General features: G+C 35.2%; 3 protein-coding genes and 1 pseudogene across 3 annotated transcripts; 3 read left to right on the forward strand and 1 right to left on the reverse strand.

Annotated features, from left to right (window-relative positions):
* On the forward strand, positions 1–2,688 carry LOC144554390 (protein FAR1-RELATED SEQUENCE 5-like). Its single transcript, XM_078302713.1, has 2 exons — positions 1–2,202; positions 2,304–2,688. The coding sequence occupies exons 1-2, from the start codon at positions 40–42 to the stop codon at positions 2,499–2,501; spliced, it is 2,361 nt and encodes a 786-aa protein (XP_078158839.1). The 5' UTR covers positions 1–39; the 3' UTR covers positions 2,502–2,688.
* Positions 2,689–9,333: 6,645 nt separating this feature from the next.
* Positions 9,334–12,021, forward strand: LOC144565435 (protein FAR1-RELATED SEQUENCE 5-like). The gene is made up of 2 exons (XM_078315194.1): positions 9,334–11,535; positions 11,637–12,021. The coding sequence occupies exons 1-2, from the start codon at positions 9,373–9,375 to the stop codon at positions 11,832–11,834; spliced, it is 2,361 nt and encodes a 786-aa protein (XP_078171320.1). The 5' UTR covers positions 9,334–9,372; the 3' UTR covers positions 11,835–12,021.
* A 6,446-nt stretch (positions 12,022–18,467) lies between these two features.
* LOC144565443 (SKP1-like protein 1B pseudogene) lies at positions 18,468–19,031 on the forward strand (annotated as a pseudogene).
* A 1,861-nt stretch (positions 19,032–20,892) lies between these two features.
* On the reverse strand, positions 20,893–21,225 carry LOC144552226 (putative lipid-transfer protein DIR1). Its single transcript, XM_078300378.1, has one exon. It carries the CDS (start codon positions 21,223–21,225, stop codon positions 20,893–20,895), a length of 333 nt encoding a protein of 110 aa, XP_078156504.1.
* Between the last annotated feature and the right edge of the window lie 358 nt (positions 21,226–21,583).

Genomic DNA, 21,583 nt, shown 5'->3' on the forward strand with positions numbered 1-21,583 from the left:
GATCAATTGGATAATTTGGGAGTAGATGAAATAGAAGATATGGTAATAGATGGAAAAGAAGAACAAAGTATTGAGCCTCATACAGGGATGGAGTTTGATAGTGAAAAACAAGCTTACGATTTTTACAATGCGTACGGATACATTGCTGGATTTAGTATTCGTAAGCAATCCAGCTACATAAATTCGAAAGGGATAAAGACCGCTGTGAGAATGGTTTGTTCGAAAGAAGGCAAAACTAGAAAGACAAAGAAGCAAATGGAGGAGACGATTGGTGGGTTAATTGAAAAGACACCCGAAAAGGAAAGATCAATGCAGAGAAGCGAGTGCAAAGCTTTATGTCATGTTAGGTTGCATAAGGATGGCATTTGGAGGGTAACGAGCTTCTACAATGAGCATAATCACCAGTTAGTGCCAAACACTCCCTCAAAGAGACGGCATTTAAAATCTCATAAATATTTATCCATGGAAAATAGGGCTAAAATTGAGTTGTTCAGTCAGCACAATGTTCATGCCGCTCAAATTAGAGAAATCATTGCGGATCAATCCGGGGGTAAAGAGAACCTCCATTTCAGCAAAAAAGATGTTCACAATCACATTACAAGGGTGAAGAAAAGTCTAGTTGGTGTTGATGTGAATGCGATGTTGGACTTCTTTAGGCTTAGGCAACAAATAGATGCTGATTTTTTCTTCGAAGTCGAACCCGATGAAGATAATGTTGCCAAAAATATATTTTGGGTAGATGGTCGTTCAAGGAGAGCATATCAAGAGTTTGGTGATGTAATTATATTTGATACGACCTACAGTACCAACAAGTACAGAATGCCTTTTGCTCCATTTATTGGTGTCAACCATCACCAACAATCGATATTTTTCGGTTGTGCCCTAGTTAGAGATGAGAAGAAGACAACATTTGATTGGTTGTTCAAAACATGGTTGAAAGTAATGGGTGGAAAGAAACCAAATACTATCTTTACCGATCAAGACCCGGCGATGAAAGTGGCAATTGAGGTGGTGTTTGGAAAAGTTACCGTGCATAGAGTTTGTGTATGGCATGTGTTGAGAAAGGCGCGAGACCATTTGGGAGTTTTATACGGATCTGTAAAAGGGTTTAGGGATGAACTTATTGCGATTATTGATTTCAGTTTGACAATTGAAGATTTTGAAACTAATTGGCATGCCACACTTAGCAAGTACGAGATGGAAGACAATTCTCACTTGAAGAATATGTTTAAAAAACGTGGCGAATGGGCACCGGCATATTTTCGGGAGTCTTTTTGTGCAGGCATGAGTACTACACAGAGAAGCGAAAGTATGAATGCGGCGACAAAGATTTGGTTGGGATCTAATACCTCATTGTATGATTTTGCAACAAGATTTCAGAAAATGGTAGAAGGTGTTTACGAGAGAGAGAGTGATGAGGATTTTCGAACAATGAATGAGATCCAACCACTATTGTCGGGTGATGTTGTAGAGGTTGAAGCGCGGAAAATTTACACTCGAAGTATTTTCAAACTTTTAAAGGGCAAAATAAAGAAAACTATTGCGCTTCGGGTTCGTGAGATTGAAAGAGAAACACTCTATGAGGTACGCCCGGCGATATTGAAATCAAACTACACTTGGTTTAAGCCAAATCGCATGGTACGCATCGATCTAGCCAATGCAAAGGCTGATTGCTCGTGCAAAGGCTTTTTGTATCAAGGAGTTTTATGTTCTCATGCACTTTTGGTGATGCGACATGTGGGGATGGAGCCTTTTTTGCCTAAGCATTACATTCTGAAAAGATGGACTCGTGATGCTAATGCAAGCACAAAGAAAGGTTTAAACGATCGTTGTTTTGTCGACAATAATCTAGAATCTGTCAAGCGTACCGCCCTCATTAAGCGAATTGATACAATCATGAGCACTCCTATTGTGCTTACTGCAGCATTTGATTGGGCTTGTGCTAAATTGGATGAGATGATGGAGGAGTTAGTAGAATTCACTGAAGCCTATGGCGAAGATGAACCTACTAAACCAAATCTGAAAAGCATAAAGAGAGAAGATGATGATCTGAAATTCAGTGACCCACCGGTTTCGCAATGTAAGGGCAGCAGAATCCCTCAGCGATTCAAGGCTCCGGCTGACGTACGAGATGCCAAGAAGATGCGCACTTGTAGTTACTGTCACAAGAAAGAGGGTCATAACATGAGGAATTGTCCAAAGGTAATTATTTTTTAATTGTTCAATGTTGTTTGTGATCGATTTACTATTTATTTGTTTGTGAATGTTTCAATGATAATTAGTACCTTATGTTATGATTGTAGAAAAAAGAGGATGACAAGGCAAGGCAACAAGGAGAGACAATTTCCATACAAAATGACAAGCGTAAAAGAAAAGAACCAATTTCCATAGAAGATGCGAGTGAAGACGAATCTGAATTTATAACTGAAGATGATGAAGATGGCGAAGATGATGCATATGAATCTGATACGGTTTATGGGGATGAAGAAGACCTCTTTTGAGAGCATAGCATGATTTTAAAAAAAAAAAGTTTTTTTTGAAATATGCGCAATACATGTGATGTTTTTGTGCAGTTTTTGTGTAAATCCAAAGCTATAAGGAAAGGTATATTGAAAGCAGTTTATATAAACAATTTACTTTTGTCTTATTTTTGCCTAAGATTAGAAACCGGCTGACCTTTATTTTAGAAAATATAAGCAGTTTAATATGCTAACATGCTATTGTTTTCTTTCTTGGAATTTAAATGAGCATTGCTTTATGCTAACCGCCTGACGGATGGACTCCTGTAATTGCTGATGGAAAAAGGAGCGCTCAGTTTGAGCATACTCTTTTGGCGAGTGTTTCTCTAAGATCAAGATTAAATCTTTATTAATTAGGCACTGATTTTATTGGTTACATCCTCTTAAAATCAAATGTCACTGGTTTTGAGAGCAATTTTTGTTGTATGATAACAAATAAGTGTACTTGACTATTCATCAATTACATGTATAGTTTTGTGAGGTGCTTTTCCAAATAGCGACTATATAATAATTGTTGTATTTCCAACTATCCCCCTACTCTGTTGAGATGTTTGCACATAAGACCAAATGTAAGGAAAATTTTAGTTTCTGTGAAGTGCTTTCAGCTTTGTTTTGCTTGTAGTATTCAGTTTTTAAAACAAATCATATCAATACTAGTAATCTAGTATTGATACATTTCTGTTATAATTATGCAGAGGGGGTGTGAATGAGTTCAATTTTATTCTTTCATTCTTCTTTCTGTTTTGTAGAGAATGAAAGATGGAATTTCTTTCAAGAGCCGAGCATGAATTTCGAAGGCACAAGAACATGAAGATATGTAAACAAAAACATATCTGACTATTTACACCCTAGAATAAACTACAATATATATCATAGAATCATATATCACTGTTTACACTCGTGGAACAAACTGCATTATATATCATAGAATCATATATCCCTTCACGAGGCTCGAAACTTTCTTCTCCTTTTTCCAACTATCACTATATCTTCTATTTCATCTACTTCCAAATTATCTATTTATCTACAAAAAAAATATAATACCTACAAATTAGATTAAAAAACACTACAATTACTAGAAAATTTAAAAACAATAGTTGAATTGATACTTAAAATTAGTACTTGTCAGCCTCTACAATTTAAATTATATGCTTGTGTAAGGGCCTTATGATCTACAGTACCTGACTTGTTAAATGACATATTATTATTAAATACCAGTCACCTGTTTCTTACTTGGTTATTTTGCAACAAATTATTATAAAAGACCAAATCTGTACTCCATATAAACTCAAGTGAGAATTGACGCAAGATAATAACCTAGAAAAGTTGAATAAATAATAATCTTAAACATGCTGCTACAGGAACCTTTGGTAGCAATCGGAGGCTGAGAGTGAGGCTGGAGGCAGTGGAGAGAGATGAGGCGCGAAGGACGAGACAAGCGGGGCCTTGGTGGAGGCGGAGATCGAGACGGTGGAGAGAGATGAGGCGCTGAGGAGACAAGCGGGGCCTTGGTGGAGGCGGAGATCGAGGCTGGAGACGGTGGAGAGAGATGAGGCGCTAAGGAGGAGACAAGCGGAGCCGTGGTGAAGAGGGCGGTGGAGGCTGTCGTCGTGAGAAAATCGCATGAATTAAAGAGAGGAAAGGGATGAAGGCGCTGGAGAGAGAATGGGACCTAACGGAGCAAATTTGTAACTTTTTCCGTTCCGTTCAATTGAAACCAGTGACTCCAGCGACAATATCTAATCTCATCAAGCACGGATCTAAAATCAAATCAGACGGTTTAAAACTTGATTGCTCTATGCCCCAGGAACAATCGATTTGATATTAGCCTATCTCTCTCTATATATATATATATATATATATATATATATATTGTTTAGAAAGGTAGAAAAATATTTTATTTAGATAATTTGGAATTTTCAAATCAAGTAATATTCTAACTATTTAAAATATAGGTAAAAAATCTTTAAAACATAATATTTGTTCAATAAGTACATTTTATAAGGTTTTTTTTAATAAGTTCAAATTGACAGTTTGAAAATTAAAAATGAAAAAAAAATGTGTGCATAGCTCATACTGCTGTATAATGTGCATTTTATTATAGCCTTACTCTATCTGATCTGCTAAATAATGGATTGATATAATTACATTCCGCACATTTAGAAAATTGCTACTGCACCATCAAAAGTTCGGTATGGTACGACAGCTACACACAATTACAAGATACATGACATATCCTACTTAGGCACTTAGCTCATGTAGTATTTTATAATTTGATACCTTTGACTACATTTTTATTTTTAATACCAAATAATAGAATAAGTATATGACCTGAGCTATTTATAGGCTCACATAATCGACTTAGCTGTATCTAGTTTTCACCGATTAAAATGCTAATTTATAAGCCGATTAAAAAAACATATTATCGCTAGTATAGAAAACGCAACCATATACAATCCAAAAGGCTAATGATATACGTCTACAAGAACGTATCAGCGAGTGTCGTGTATGAATGAAGAGTAGAATGGAAAAAACGTGCCGTGTCGTGATTAATATGTTGTGATTTTGGTTTCGTGTTGTGCTGTGCTGTGATCAAGTTAATTTTTTACGTGTCGTGCCGTACCGTGACCAAAATATCAAGAGGTGATCACGGCATGCGAATGGTCACGCCACGTGAATCACGCCGTGTCCAAGCGTGTCATGACCAAACGTGTCTCGCGTGACCATTTGATCATAATTCAAATTAATTTATTCCAGATTCATCATTTAATCAACATCTAATGATCATAATTACACATGACTCGCGTGAACACATATCGTGATGTGCCGACATACAATGCATCAACCAATCACTTGAGACTTGACCATAAAATCGAAACTTGATACGAGAAAAAATAATTATGCAATTAATCGTTTACTTAAGCTCGGTTAATGAGTCGGTAGCAATGTTATTTTGTGAAATGACAATTGCTAAAGACGAAAGGGGAGGTAGTATAATTGGCTATGAAAAAGTTTTAGAGTTGTTGTACTTAAAAGTCGAGAGTTCGATTTTCCCTCACAACTTTGCAGCTTCTGTAAAGTTTAAAAAAAAAAAAAAAAAAAACAATTGCTAAAGACATGTAGGTTTCCCTTATAAACTTTTTTTTTTGAAAAATAGTGGTATATACCACCGATTTCATTGAAATCAGGATCCATAGCATAATCGATCCGGTACCTAAAATTGGTACCAAAATCAAATGTGGCAAGTCTTTACAACAGTTCAAAACAAAAGTGACAACATGAGAAAGTAGCAAAAATATAATAACATGCACAAAATATAAGGCAGCAACCTAAGAAAATATCTAAACAGCATAACATGCACACAAAAAACTAAGTACTACATATCTAAAAGGTCTTCATCCTCTTCTCCAGACATTGGAGATGGAGGGTTGCCATTGCCAGAACCCTGCATATCTTCCACTGGTGTTTCCTGGGACAGGGACAACAAAAGGTCCATCGCTTGGGTCGTATCAGGACATCTTTCTTCCTCCAACAGAATAAGATCCGGGAGATCCTTAACATCAAAAGGCATTATAAGATTTAATTTAAAGAAATAATTGTTTCCTCTAGATTTACACCAAAATTGAGTAAGAGAAATAATCTTAGTACCAATAACCCTAATAGAATATGGAGAACTATCATTAAAGCATAATCTATTTCGTTCCAATCAAATGATCCATAAAACAGCCCCTCTCAATAATTCAACTAATAGTCTATCTTTTAAAGGAATAGAAGAATCAATCAGCCATAATTCATTTAAATTATGACAATTATAAACAAAATTATTATGAAGAAATGATCAAATCAAGATAATCAAACTAATCGGATTGAAAACTATTAAAAGAAATAATTGTTAGTTATTAAATAATAACATAATATTGATTTCTCTCTTATAAGTATGAAGAGCGAAATGAAGAGAACGAAGATTACACACGAGGGTGAAATGAAGAGTCGAAGTCTCGATCTACATCAATTAGAGAGAGAGAAAGACAATGAAGAGAGAATAAAGAGACATATTAAGGAATGAGGCTAGACTTAAATGGTGTAAGTGTGTGAAGAGGCGGTTGAAAAGTACAAGATATTAATTACTAACAGGGATTTTAGTTGAGAGGCACGAATATAGTACACAGCTTCTACTAAAAAACAGTAGTTGAAAACTGAGAAATATTATACACAGTTTTTACAAAAGAGACCGTGTATGAAGTTGTATAACTGTACACGATTAAGTATTAACAATCGGAGCTGCCACTTCTCCTCCTCTTTTCTCCTTCCATTCAACTTCATTCTTTTTACCTTGTAGTCTTCATCTTCGACACAACACCTTCCCTCTCTCTCAGTTTTATCTTCTCGAGCGGAGAGGAGAAGAGAGAGGGGAGAGGAATCGGAGCCGATTGGAACTGAGAATGCGGAATCGTCGGAGTTCGGAGCATAGAGTCCCCATCTTGATTGGAGCACAACAGTAAGTAGATCTGGTCATTGTCGGAGCGCAGCAGTGCTCAAATAAGCGGATCCGGTCGTGGAGAGAAATGACAATTAAAATATTGCGATGAAAACATCTCGATTGGAGCGCAACGGTAAGTAGATCCAATTGTTGTCGGAGTGCGGCGGCGGTCGAAGAAACGAATCCGACTGTGGAGCAAAATGAGGATTAGTATACTATATTAGTTTAGAAAATTTTATGAGAATAAAAGAGTCAATTTAGAAATTACGGTCATTTGACTCACTGTAAATACATTTTTATCAATGAATTTGTTAATCGGTATTTAAAGTCACTAACCTTTAAAAAAAAAAGTATTAACAAACTGTGTACAAAAATTTGTGACTATGAACACAGTTCAAAAAGTTCATATCGTATTTGTATGTTAGAGTTATTTTTTACGCAAGCGACTCCTTTCATAACACACTCTTAATGGTTTTTCACATCTGTATATAATATGTTGTGTACAATTGTATTTTCTGTACTTATTAGTTAATGCTCACTATAAAAATGAGATAATATCCGCGAAAATAAAAATACTTCTACTCCGTCAAAGACTTAATATATAGATGTCGCGTATATAATATAAGATCTCGTGAAAGTTTTTTAGACGTGCCATTAGATAATGTTTTTTTAGGTGGAACTCGAAGGTTGTTTGAAGTCAAACTTGTTCAATTAAATTTAATTCGGAGCAGTAAGATGAACGTTATATCAGTTTGATGTTAAACGTAACTGACGCACTGGCGTCCGATTAATATTAAAATTTGTGTGAATGAACAATAAATATGTATATGTACGTAAATAAAGAAAAAAAATATCTGTGTGAAGTCAAACTATATATATATATATATATATATATATATATATATATATATATATATATATATAGGAGATAGGCTAATATCAAATCGATTGTTCCTAGGGCATGGAGCAATCAAGTTTTAAACCGTCTGATTTGATTTTAGATCCGTGCTTGATGAGATTAGATATTGTCGCTGGAGTCACTGGTTTCAATTGAACGGAACGGAAAAAGTTACAAATTTGCTCCGTTAGGTCCCATTCTCTCTCTTTAATTCATGCGATTTTCTCACGACGACAGCCTCCGATCTGTTCTGAAATTCGTGCTGGATCAGATTGATCTGATTTCAAATTGTCGCTGGGAAATTGAAATGGACGGTCCAGTAGCTAATACCCGCGCACCGATCTGCCTCTCTCTCCCTCGCGCGACTCTTTCTCTCCCTCACGCGACTCAGGTCAGAATCCTCCGTAACCCTAAATAGCAGTAGGTGACCCCCTCTCTCTCACGCGACTCAGTTTCAACCCCTCTGCCCACCTCAGACTCTCTCTCTCCGACCTCTCTCTCAGAACCTCTAAGTCAACACACTTAGCGTTTAAGGCACAATGGATGTTTTGAATCCTCAGGTAACTTCTTCTTTTCTTCATGGTGTCTGAATTTTTCTTATTTAAAATGGTTTCTCTACATGGTCCCCAAAGAAGTATGGCCGCTGGAGATACTGTTAAATTTGTGGTAATTTTCCATTAGGGGATGAAATATGTAATTAAATTGCAAATAATGCCCTGGCTAATTGCAAGCCCAATAATACTCCAAATGCTTTGTCAGAATCTTTCTCGCATAAAATTTTGAGAAAATATTACATATTATGTCTGAATTGGAAATCATATATTTTCAAATACTGGTACTAGGTAGAATGAACAAGGGGTTTTGTCAATCTGTGTAGCGGGTTATTGAACTATATGACATCTATAGTAGCAACACTAAAATGATTAGATATATAATAAGGAACTTTGACATCTATAGTAGTTGGTACCATACAAGATGAGAATCGATATTAAATATTCATTTGATGCTTAGAATTGAAAACATAATGCAATTAATTGATTTGCACAAAGTTGGCATGTAACTATTGAACACCTTTATCCATCTCTGGAAAAAAAAAAAGTAGCAAGGCTCATACTTATTAGGAAAAATTGTGATGTTTTTCTTTTTGTATTAGGAAAAAAAAAAAGTAGCAAGGCTCATACTATATGAAATAGGAAAAATTGTGATGCTTTTCTTTTTGAGTTTATGTCAATTTTTTTTATCTGAATTTTAGGGTGCAAGACTGTCGAGGTAGAATCCATAATCTAAGGTGCAATATTGTTCTTTAGCTGGAGTATATCTCAAGACTGAAACCCCACCTCACTTTCCGGTATGACTTAAACCATTTTAAATGATCTTGAAGTTCATCCAAGCACTTGTCCTAATCTACTTATATTTTTTTTTTTTGTAGGTAAATGGATCAATTGGATAATTTGGGAGTAGATGAAATAGAAGATATGGTAATAGATGGAAAAGAAGAACAAAGTATTGAGCCTCATACAGGGATGGAGTTTGATAGTGAAAAACAAGCTTACGATTTTTACAATGCGTACGGATACATTGCTGGATTTAGTATTCGTAAGCAATCCAGCTACATAAATTCGAAAGGGATAAAGACCGCTGTGAGAATGGTTTGTTCGAAAGAAGGCAAAACTAGAAAGACAAAGAAGCAAATGGAGGAGACGATTGGTGGGTTAATTGAAAAGACACCCGAAAAGGAAAGATCAATGCAGAGAAGCGAGTGCAAAGCTTTATGTCATGTTAGGTTGCATAAGGATGGCATTTGGAGGGTAACGAGCTTCTACAATGAGCATAATCACCAGTTAGTGCCAAACACTCCCTCAAAGAGACGGCATTTAAAATCTCATAAATATTTATCCATGGAAAATAGGGCTAAAATTGAGTTGTTCAGTCAGCACAATGTTCATGCCGCTCAAATTAGAGAAATCATTGCGGATCAATCCGGGGGTAAAGAGAACCTCCATTTCAGCAAAAAAGATGTTCACAATCACATTACAAGGGTGAAGAAAAGTCTAGTTGGTGTTGATGTGAATGCGATGTTGGACTTCTTTAGGCTTAGGCAACAAATAGATGCTGATTTTTTCTTCGAAGTCGAACCCGATGAAGATAATGTTGCCAAAAATATATTTTGGGTAGATGGTCGTTCAAGGAGAGCATATCAAGAGTTTGGTGATGTAATTATATTTGATACGACCTACAGTACCAACAAGTACAGAATGCCTTTTGCTCCATTTATTGGTGTCAACCATCACCAACAATCGATATTTTTCGGTTGTGCCCTAGTTAGAGATGAGAAGAAGACAACATTTGATTGGTTGTTCAAAACATGGTTGAAAGTAATGGGTGGAAAGAAACCAAATACTATCTTTACCGATCAAGACCCGGCGATGAAAGTGGCAATTGAGGTGGTGTTTGGAAAAGTTACCGTGCATAGAGTTTGTGTATGGCATGTGTTGAGAAAGGCGCGAGACCATTTGGGAGTTTTATACGGATCTGTAAAAGGGTTTAGGGATGAACTTATTGCGATTATTGATTTCAGTTTGACAATTGAAGATTTTGAAACTAATTGGCATGCCACACTTAGCAAGTACGAGATGGAAGACAATTCTCACTTGAAGAATATGTTTAAAAAACGTGGCGAATGGGCACCGGCATATTTTCGGGAGTCTTTTTGTGCAGGCATGAGTACTACACAGAGAAGCGAAAGTATGAATGCGGCGACAAAGATTTGGTTGGGATCTAATACCTCATTGTATGATTTTGCAACAAGATTTCAGAAAATGGTAGAAGGTGTTTACGAGAGAGAGAGTGATGAGGATTTTCGAACAATGAATGAGATCCAACCACTATTGTCGGGTGATGTTGTAGAGGTTGAAGCGCGGAAAATTTACACTCGAAGTATTTTCAAACTTTTAAAGGGCAAAATAAAGAAAACTATTGCGCTTCGGGTTCGTGAGATTGAAAGAGAAACACTCTATGAGGTACGCCCGGCGATATTGAAATCAAACTACACTTGGTTTAAGCCAAATCGCATGGTACGCATCGATCTAGCCAATGCAAAGGCTGATTGCTCGTGCAAAGGCTTTTTGTATCAAGGAGTTTTATGTTCTCATGCACTTTTGGTGATGCGACATGTGGGGATGGAGCCTTTTTTGCCTAAGCATTACATTCTGAAAAGATGGACTCGTGATGCTAATGCAAGCACAAAGAAAGGTTTAAACGATCGTTGTTTTGTCGACAATAATCTAGAATCTGTCAAGCGTACCGCCCTCATTAAGCGAATTGATACAATCATGAGCACTCCTATTGTGCTTACTGCAGCATTTGATTGGGCTTGTGCTAAATTGGATGAGATGATGGAGGAGTTAGTAGAATTCACTGAAGCCTATGGCGAAGATGAACCTACTAAACCAAATCTGAAAAGCATAAAGAGAGAAGATGATGATCTGAAATTCAGTGACCCACCGGTTTCGCAATGTAAGGGCAGCAGAATCCCTCAGCGATTCAAGGCTCCGGCTGACGTACGAGATGCCAAGAAGATGCGCACTTGTAGTTACTGTCACAAGAAAGAGGGTCATAACATGAGGAATTGTCCAAAGGTAATTATTTTTTAATTGTTCAATGTTGTTTGTGATCGATTTACTATTTATTTGTTTGTGAATGTTTCAATGATAATTAGTACCTTATGTTATGATTGTAGAAAAAAGAGGATGACAAGGCAAGGCAACAAGGAGAGACAATTTCCATACAAAATGACAAGCGTAAAAGAAAAGAACCAATTTCCATAGAAGATGCGAGTGAAGACGAATCTGAATTTATAACTGAAGATGATGAAGATGGCGAAGATGATGCATATGAATCTGATACGGTTTATGGGGATGAAGAAGACCTCTTTTGAGAGCATAGCATGATTTTAAAAAAAAAAAGTTTTTTTTGAAATATGCGCAATACATGTGATGTTTTTGTGCAGTTTTTGTGTAAATCCAAAGCTATAAGGAAAGGTATATTGAAAGCAGTTTATATAAACAATTTACTTTTGTCTTATTTTTGCCTAAGATTAGAAACCGGCTGACCTTTATTTTAGAAAATATAAGCAGTTTAATATGCTAACATGCTATTGTTTTCTTTCTTGGAATTTAAATGAGCATTGCTTTATGCTAACCGCCTGACGGATGGACTCCTGTAATTGCTGATGGAAAAAGGAGCGCTCAGTTTGAGCATACTCTTTTGGCGAGTGTTTCTCTAAGATCAAGATTAAATCTTTATTAATTAGGCACTGATTTTATTGGTTACATCCTCTTAAAATCAAATGTCACTGGTTTTGAGAGCAATTTTTGTTGTATGATAACAAATAAGTGTACTTGACTATTCATCAATTACATGTATAGTTTTGTGAGGTGCTTTTCCAAATAGCGACTATATAATAATTGTTGTATTTCCAACTATCCCCCTACTCTGTTGAGATGTTTGCACATAAGACCAAATGTAAGGAAAATTTTAGTTTCTGTGAAGTGCTTTCAGCTTTGTTTTGCTTGTAGTATTCAGTTTTTAAAACAAATCATATCAATACTAGTAATCTAGTATTGATACATTTCTGTTATAATTATGCAGAGGGGGTGTGAATGAGTTCAATTTTATTCTTTCATTCTTCTTTCTGTTTTGTAGAGAATGAAAGATGGAATTTCTTTCAAGAGCCGAGCATGAATTTCGAAGGCACAAGAACATGAAGATATGTAAACAAAAACATATCTGACTATTTACACCCTAGAATAAACTACAATATATATCATAGAATCATATATCACTGTTTACACTCGTGGAACAAACTGCATTATATATCATAGAATCATATATCCCTTCACGAGGCTCGAAACTTTCTTCTCCTTTTTCCAACTATCACTATATCTTCTATTTCATCTACTTCCAAATTATCTATTTATCTACAAAAAAAATATAATACCTACAAATTAGATTAAAAAACACTACAATTACTAGAAAATTTAAAAACAATAGTTGAATTGATACTTAAAATTAGTACTTGTCAGCCTCTACAATTTAAATTATATGCTTGTGTAAGGGCCTTATGATCTACAGTACCTGACTTGTTAAATGACATATTATTATTAAATACCAGTCACCTGTTTCTTACTTGGTTATTTTGCAACAAATTATTATAAAAGACCAAATCTGTACTCCATATAAACTCAAGTGAGAATTGACGCAAGATAATAACCTAGAAAAGTTGAATAAATAATAATCTTAAACATGCTGCTACAGGAACCTTTGGTAGCAATCGGAGGCTGAGAGTGAGGCTGGAGGCAGTGGAGAGAGATGAGGCGCGAAGGACGAGACAAGCGGGGCCTTGGTGGAGGCGGAGATCGAGACGGTGGAGAGAGATGAGGCGCTGAGGAGACAAGCGGGGCCTTGGTGGAGGCGGAGATCGAGGCTGGAGACGGTGGAGAGAGATGAGGCGCTAAGGAGGAGACAAGCGGAGCCGTGGTGAAGAGGGCGGTGGAGGCTGTCGTCGTGAGAAAATCGCATGAATTAAAGAGAGGAAAGGGATGAAGGCGCTGGAGAGAGAATGGGACCTAACGGAGCAAATTTGTAACTTTTTCCGTTCCGTTCAATTGAAACCAGTGACTCCAGCGACAATATCTAATCTCATCAAGCACGGATCTAAAATCAAATCAGACGGTTTAAAACTTGATTGCTCTATGCCCCAGGAACAATCGATTTGATATTAGCCTATCTCATATATATAGAGGTGGGCTACGGTGAGTTGCGAAGTAAAACGCATTTCTACTTCACGCCGTATTTTTATTTTGAAAGTCCAAACGACCGATCCGAACCGTTAGATGTTTAATCCATATTGAAATGTGCTTGGAGACCAAATTTTACATTTTTTGGAATTTTTTTACTATTTATTAAGCATTTTTTAAAATTGCTGTTTTGCTGTGAACAGTAAAAAACAGTAAAATTTTCTGGACCATCAGATCAGCGACTTTCAAAATTGCTTAATAAATAGTAAAAAAATTTCAAAAAATATAAAATTTGGTCTCCAAGCACATTTTAATATGGAGAACAAGATGAACGGTTCAGATTGACATTTTAAACTTTAAAATCGCAAAATATGAGCGTGAAGTAAAATAGTCGCTTTACTTCGCAACTCACCGTAGCCTACCTCATATATATATATATATATATATAATTTGTGTGAATGAACAGTTGCAGAAAAAAATATCTGATTTAGAAGCTGAACAGTAACTACGTTTCTTTTCTCCTTCTCTCCTTCTCTTCCTCTCTTTCTCTTTCTCTTTCTCTTCTACACGATCAGATCAACAGGCCTATTTATAGTGCAAAAAATAAAAAACAAAAAAAAAACCACCGGGCCGTGGATTTTTTCCGCGGTTCTGAATTTTTATTCGGGGCCGTAGATTTTTTCCACGGTTCCGAATTTAAAATCCGGGCCGTGGATTTATTTCACGGTTCCAAATTAAAATTTAGGACCGTGGATTTTTTTCCACGTTTTGGGTATTTTTAAAATTTTGATCAGACCTGGTTATTTTTATTAAAATATTTTAAAAATTGGATAAAAATAAAAACGTCGGCTAAAATTGTAAGTTTTATTAAAATATTCCAAAAGCTTAGATTGCAAAGAATAATTACAGAATTCATATGGAGGCCTGGTCCCACTTCTGCCACATCAATAAGCCAGCAAAGACAATTATTTTTTAAGGAGAAATTTCAAATATTTTTTTCAGAAAAAGAAAATAAAACTTTAAAATTAAGTATTTTTTACACGAAAATTCATAATATCATATTTATCTTTCTAAACTTTAAAAACTCACAAATTCATCAATGTTATTGCCTTTCTGTTAAAACTAATTTTAAATTTATTAAATAACCATTTATCCTTTATAGAAAAAATAATATGTAGTATGTATAAGAGAAATGTTCATTTTTTTAATTGGCTAGTGTCAAGTCAAATTGTTCACGCACACAAATGTATATCTAAATATTATTATTTATGTGTTACAAGTAGAAAAATTTCTCATTTTCTCTCGAAAACAAACCAATTAAAAGGCTCAACATTTCTCACGCATACTACATAGTTTTAGTCTTTAATAATGAATAAAATGAGAACTTTAAAGATTTTAAATAAGTTTTTTGAATTGAATAAATTTGTGACTTTGAAAATATAGAAAGGTAAATATGATACTATGAATTTTAGAAGGAAAGTACATAATTTTGTAATTACGAGATTTGTTAACGATATACATGATTTTTTTCTAAGAACATCCTAATAATTTTCTCAAATTGCTAAACTTTGCGCTATATTCATTTTCACAAAATGAGATCTCGCTTGCTATTGATGTTTTACCAAAAACCTATAAGGTGTGAATAGTTTAAAACCAATCATCATAATTATTACTATCAGAATATTATTTGATAAAACATTCCACTACATGTCTATTAAAACTATCCGTCGTTTATATACGACTGAAATAATAATTGTTATGACATTTAGCACACCTGAAATCAGAGACGGAGCTAATCAATTGACCCCATTTAATTTTCAAATTTTTATAATTATGTATAATTTTTTATATAATTTAGCATAAAAAGTTATAGTATGGTAAAATTGATCTCCATTCTCTGCATAAAGTTTGTATACAATTGACCCCATAGTTCAGACTTTTTTATATAATTAATTCCATACGTATTTGACTCCATTGTTCAAAAGTCTAGTTCCGCCCCTGCCTAAAATATAATTTCTAAGTGAAAAAATAATACATACAGAATACAAATTAGAGACACACCTCTCACATATTATAAATAAAACCTCAATAACTTACCGTACTTACTCTAATAAACAACACAACTAAAGAGTAGAACTAGGGTGTTCTTAAGTTCACTAAGTTTTTTGGTGAACTCAAGTTTAAAATCCATCAAATCGACTTCAGATGACGATTTCGAACAATTGAAATCCGTCTATTTTATGAGTGATGTTTTTACATGTGAAAATTTTAAACGTTCGAATTAATTTAGTATTAAGTCAATCGGTCAAAAATAGAAAGTTAATAAATTAATTTTAATGCATTCATTTTTTGACCGCTTGACTTTACACTAAATTAATTTGAATGTTTAAAATTTTCACATGTAGACGTATCACTCGTAAGGTAGGCAGCTTTCAATGGTTTGGATTCGTCATTTCAAGCCGATTTGACGGATTTTAAATTTGAGTTCACCAAAAAACTTGGTGAACTTAAAAACACCCTAGTTCTACTCCACAACTAAATACTAAACTAGAACAAAAATATAGCAGTACTTAATTATAGCCTTATACCAACAATTTCCCCTTTATTAACAAAAGAAAAAACTATAGGCTCAACATATTTATCCTCAAATGCATATAATTTATTATGTTACCAATTATAAATCTCAAAATAATTACATTGTTGCGGTAGTTGCCGGTTACGTCTCTGCTACAACTATCGGGTCATCTACTGGTAATGCCTCAGTTGTTTTTACTGCAACTGGAACTAGTGCCACGAGCTCTGGCTCAACTGGCTTCGGTTGATCAATATTTTCAACTGGTATTTGATTACTCCGCAACTGGGGTTTCAGTTGCGGCGCAGTGACAATACTATATATTACCACGTGCCTAATCGATAAAACAAGTGCATAATTAAAAAAAATATATAATATATTAATTAAGAGTCATTTCATAAATAAGTTCTCGTTTACAACAAAAAGAAATTAGAAGATACAAAGGTATTAAATAGATCTGGTGAGTTACTCTTTTTTTAACTTCAATTTTCTCTTGTTCGTCTTATGAATTGATATTTAATAATTAATATCAATCTTTTAACATAGGAATAATTAAAATAAAGTCAAATCTAACTCGGACTCTTAGATTACTATCTAATGCTGATTTATTTATTTTTCAGAGAATAATTCTCCGGATATATGTTTTTAAATATTATGATTTTTTATTTTAACGAATAAAAACATGCAACGCATTTTACTTTTATACTTGCACTAGTTATTTGCCCAAAACCTGAAAGGCGTGACCATAAAATACTTCGTCATAATTAAATAAAACATTTCACGGTCTCGGTTGCGCATGAATATAGCAATTCTCAGATTATTTTTGCAACCAAGCAATTCTCAGATGATCGATGCTATTTTATCTACTTCTCTCCCAAAAGAGTTAAAAGAGTCAACCGAGGTAGAATTGCATTATTTTAATAAAATTTGAATGATATAAAGATTTTGGAGAAAAACGGGCCCAAATTCACAAAAAATTATATGTCAAGTATGCAATTTTTTTTGTGGGGGCGGTTTGATGTGTATTAGGCCAATTTCACTCTGATGTTCGATTATAACCATTTTGATCCGTATCAATATATATTTGTGTGTAGGTGATCCGCACGAATACGAAAATTATTCATATAAATATGAATGCAAATTGAACGGTCCTTGCCCAGTTCCACATACCTTATTTTTTTCTTTTTCAGTATCATCATATTTCATCTCTTGTTTTCGTCGGTGTTACTTGCCTCGCAACTAATTTTAATTTGTCAAAGAAGCTATATATTTTCAATTCTTTTGTCTATGATGGGTTTCCTTTTCAATATCTTGACTTGTAAGTTTTGATTCACAGCTGCTCTCTGATCTTCGCTGAATGTAAATGAACATAATTGCCAAATACTTAAAAACGATAATATTCGTCTCTTTTTTCCTTTTTATTTTTTGAAAAGCAAACGATAATATTTATCAAATACTTAAAACGATAAAACCGGCCAGAAGACACAAATGAATAACAGATTCGTAAGGCTTTAATGGACTTCCGATTCTATGCATTACCATTCGTTTGAGTTTAATGGGCCGGATTCGATCAAGAGGTACTTGGTGATATTGTGTGCAACTAGCAATTTTCAGTACTATTGACTCTTGAGCATAGTGACAAGATACCCGAATAATTCATTTTTGGGGTGATGCCGATTGCCGAACCGAACGCCGAATTATTCGGTTGACCGAATTAAACTCAAATAATTCGCGAATTTTACGAACTTTTTCCGAATTTTAGGAATTTTCGAATTTTTTCAAGAACAATTTTTTTTTAGTTTTTTTTTTTTGATTTCTTGCAGGACTGAGATTTCTGATTCGGATAATTCCGAATAATTTCCGAATTATCCCTGAATTATTTCCGAATCACGAATTTTTGATCTCGCCGAACCTAATCCGAATAATTCATTTGTCACTATGCTCTTGAGCTATTTCGCCGTGCCATACAAACGGAAACAAACAATCGAGCGGACAAGAAATTATGATTCAGAAGATCAGACGACGGCCGTTTATGCTCAAACCCAATATCGGATCATAAGCTCACAGAATAAGTCACCCCCTGCCAGGCGACCCCCTTCCCAAATTCCCAACACAAGAAAAAGGAAAGAATAAGAACCTTCTATATATAATCATAGCGTCGACTAGAACAGAACCAAGATACTAAAGATCACTAATCTCCTTAATTTATCTTCCACTTGGTCTCTCCTTCCACAATAAGCAAATGTCAGACAGCACGACCAGCAAGATGATCACGCTCAAGAGCAGCGAAGGAGTGGTGTTCGTGGTACCAGAGACCGTGGCGAAGCAATCTAAAACAATCTCCCACATAATAGAAGACATCAGCACCATCACCTTCATCCCTCTCCCGAATGTCTGTGCACCGACTCTTGCAATGGTGATTGAGTATTGCAAGAAGCACGTTGAAGCAGCAGACAAGCCGCAGACCGAGACGAGTGAGGATGGTAGCAGCCCCATGCCGGCTTCCTCAAGACTTTCTGATGATGAGCTTTGGAACTGGGACGAGCAATTTATAGATGTTGATCAGGAGACGCTCTTTAACCTTATGATGGCAGCTGACTATCTGCACATCCAGGGGCTGCTGGATTTGGCATGCCAAAAGGTGGCCGACATGATAAGGGGGAAGAGCCCGGAGGAGATACGCCAGATTCTCAACATCAAAAACGACTTCACACCCGAGGAGGAAGAGGAGATTCGCTGTGAAAACCTTTGGGCATTTGACTGATGAAAATTGTTAACTCTACTGCTTTGATTTGGTTCAAGATTGTGTCTTTTAGTTGCCAAGAACATTTTTTTAACTAGGTTTTTAAGTCTGTTTTCAAGATGGCATATTTTAGTTGATGTCATAGCAGCTTGATTATACCTTCTCCTTTTCCCAATATCATCATGGTTGCTAAATTTTTGTACAAGGAATTTAGTCTCGACTCAGGAGTGGTTTATGACTTGTGAAGGTATCTTAGCTAGTAAATTTTTGTTTGCTTTTTTCTTGTTTGTCTAATTTCTTTGCTGTATCTGATGTTCCTCTCACTTTGGATGTATGTTTGTGTGAAATTTTTTATAGTAGAAGTAATAAGTTAATTCTAAAAAAAATCTAGGTTGCAATTTCTGGTCAGGTTGACCCTTCGATGGAACTTGGAACTAACAGGTGCTTTGTCTTTTCATCAGAAGTTATAACACCTACAACTAAATTAATAAAAAAAACTTTTATTTAAAGTTTCAATGAATATACAGTAGCCAACTAATTCATATGTGATAACGTCCAGTACATTGTTTGCCTAGAATTAATGGCCTGATGACAAAAGGTGGAATTAGTGTCTATTTACTTGGAAATGTTCATTTTCTTAGAATGATTTGGTGGAATTAGTGTCTATGTACTTTCTTTTCCCCTAAAATTTTGTTTACCTTATTTCTGTCTTTAAATTATGCTTGCGGCTCATATGCTCCATCAAGAAAGCATATATGAGTGATGTTAAAGATACCAAAGTATCTAGCAATCATTCTTTCTTTTGGATTTTTTATTTTGTTTTATTGATTGTTGTGTGTTTCAAAAGGTAATTGAACCTTCAACTATTAATCTGACTGGATGAATTGAACGATAAATTGCACATCAATCCTTCAAGTTGTTCAAAATTCTGCCGGAGAAGGCGTAGCATGAGCATGAGCATGAGCATGAGCAATTAACAATCTGGCCCCGGTGCATGCTAAGCCGATTTTCTATGGGCCAATAAAGGCTGAATCCGATGTAATATATTTGTCTTATTTGGTGTTCAAGAATTTGTTCGGGCTGGGCTGATAGAGAACTGGTGCAGATTTTTTTTTCACAGTGACAAGATACTCGAATTATATCTAAATAATTCTTTTTTAGAATGATGCCGAATTGAATGCCGAATTATTCGGTTAACCGAACTTTGACCGAATTAAACCCGAATAATTCGTGAATTTTACGAACTTTTTCAAAATTTTACGAATTATTCACAACTTTTTTCCGAATTTTTCCAAGAACAATTTTTTTTGCCCCTTTGAAAAAATCCTGAGTTTGCCTCTAGATCTGATTTGAACTGTTCAAAACAGACTTGTCAATAACTCCTTAGTCTGTTTGATTGCAAAATAAGAAAAAAGATTTAAATTTTTTATTCTAACTATTCAAACTCAATCAAACATAAAACAAACTATTCTAAGTTTCTAACTATTTCAAAACCAAGTTCTAAAAATAATATATTCTCACTCCAATCAAACATATCCATAAAAGTAAGGCAAAGGCATTAACAGAGCTGATTTGACTTCATCCAACGGACTAGTTATATGTTTCTTCATTTTATTTCAATTAGTCGTGTGCTGCTTAAAACCAAATTAGCTCTGTTAATAATATCATTACCCGCTGATCGGTAAGTGAAATGTGAAAATATATAGTCCCTAACTTATACGAACTATTAACTTACAATTAACAAAGCACGCCACAATTAAGAAAGGAAGAGGTACATATTACATGCAGCATGTAGCTCACATAAATAAAAACCAAAACCAAATCGAAAAGTAGTAAAAAAAACTCATATAACTTGAAAGGCAACAATTTCTGGTAATAACGATCAGCAGTTGTCAGGTGCCTTAATGCCGCATTTTGCCGGTAACTGCATGGCCAGGTCGGGGTCGATTCCGAGAGCTGGAAGAAATGCAGAGTTCTTATAGGAGCAGAGACACGGCAAGTCGGCATTCTTCATAGCATCACAACACTCCGTAGATGGTGGCGGTGGGTCCGAACCGCTCACCGACGGTTTACACTCCTCCAGTTCCTGCTCAGTTATGTTACAAATTTTCTGCTCTGCACTTGCTCTCATCACAATATTGACATCACAAAATGCCAGAAATAATATAACTAATAGCACAGATGGAACTAACTTTGGAGAGCGGAGGAGCTCCATTTTGTGTTTCCTTTTTAGTTTGAGCATTGGATAGGTTTGGTTAGGTTTATATAGAGAGAATGGCAGGGACTGTGTCTGTGCAGTGGTTGGTGATTGGAATTGCGTATAAATTGGTAGCCAACTTGCTTAAATTTATGGAGTAGCTTTCACATTTTTTAAGTTTACATTTAGAAAACTATCTATGTATTACATGAAACGGGTCAACGATAAGTATAAACTATTTCATAAGTGACCCGCCACATCTTAACAGAGAAACGATAGTATGGAATTTTGCACTGAATGTTGGGGAAATGGTAGGGAAGAGAAGTCACGGGTTGGAAAGACAAAATTGTGAAAAGAGGATTTTGTTTGTTTTTCT

This window comes from Carex rostrata, chromosome 1 (genome assembly GCF_964058835.1).
Source record: "Carex rostrata chromosome 1, lpCarRost1.2, whole genome shotgun sequence".
NCBI classification, from domain to species: domain Eukaryota; kingdom Viridiplantae; phylum Streptophyta; class Magnoliopsida; order Poales; family Cyperaceae; genus Carex; species Carex rostrata.

Excerpts from the sequence above, each read along its gene's own strand:
- LOC144565435 (XM_078315194.1), top strand. The coding sequence starts at position 9,373 with ATGGTAATAGATGGAAAAGAAGAACAAAGTATTGAGCCTCATACAGGG. Across the intron at positions 11,536-11,636 it reads ACATGAGGAATTGTCCAAAG|AAAAAAGAGGATGACAAGGC; the intron begins GTAATTATTTTT and ends TTATGATTGTAG.
- LOC144554390 (XM_078302713.1), top strand. The coding sequence starts at position 40 with ATGGTAATAGATGGAAAAGAAGAACAAAGTATTGAGCCTCATACAGGG. Across the intron at positions 2,203-2,303 it reads ACATGAGGAATTGTCCAAAG|AAAAAAGAGGATGACAAGGC; the intron begins GTAATTATTTTT and ends TTATGATTGTAG.
- LOC144552226 (XM_078300378.1), bottom strand. The coding sequence starts at position 21,225 with ATGGAGCTCCTCCGCTCTCCAAAGTTAGTTCCATCTGTGCTATTAGTT.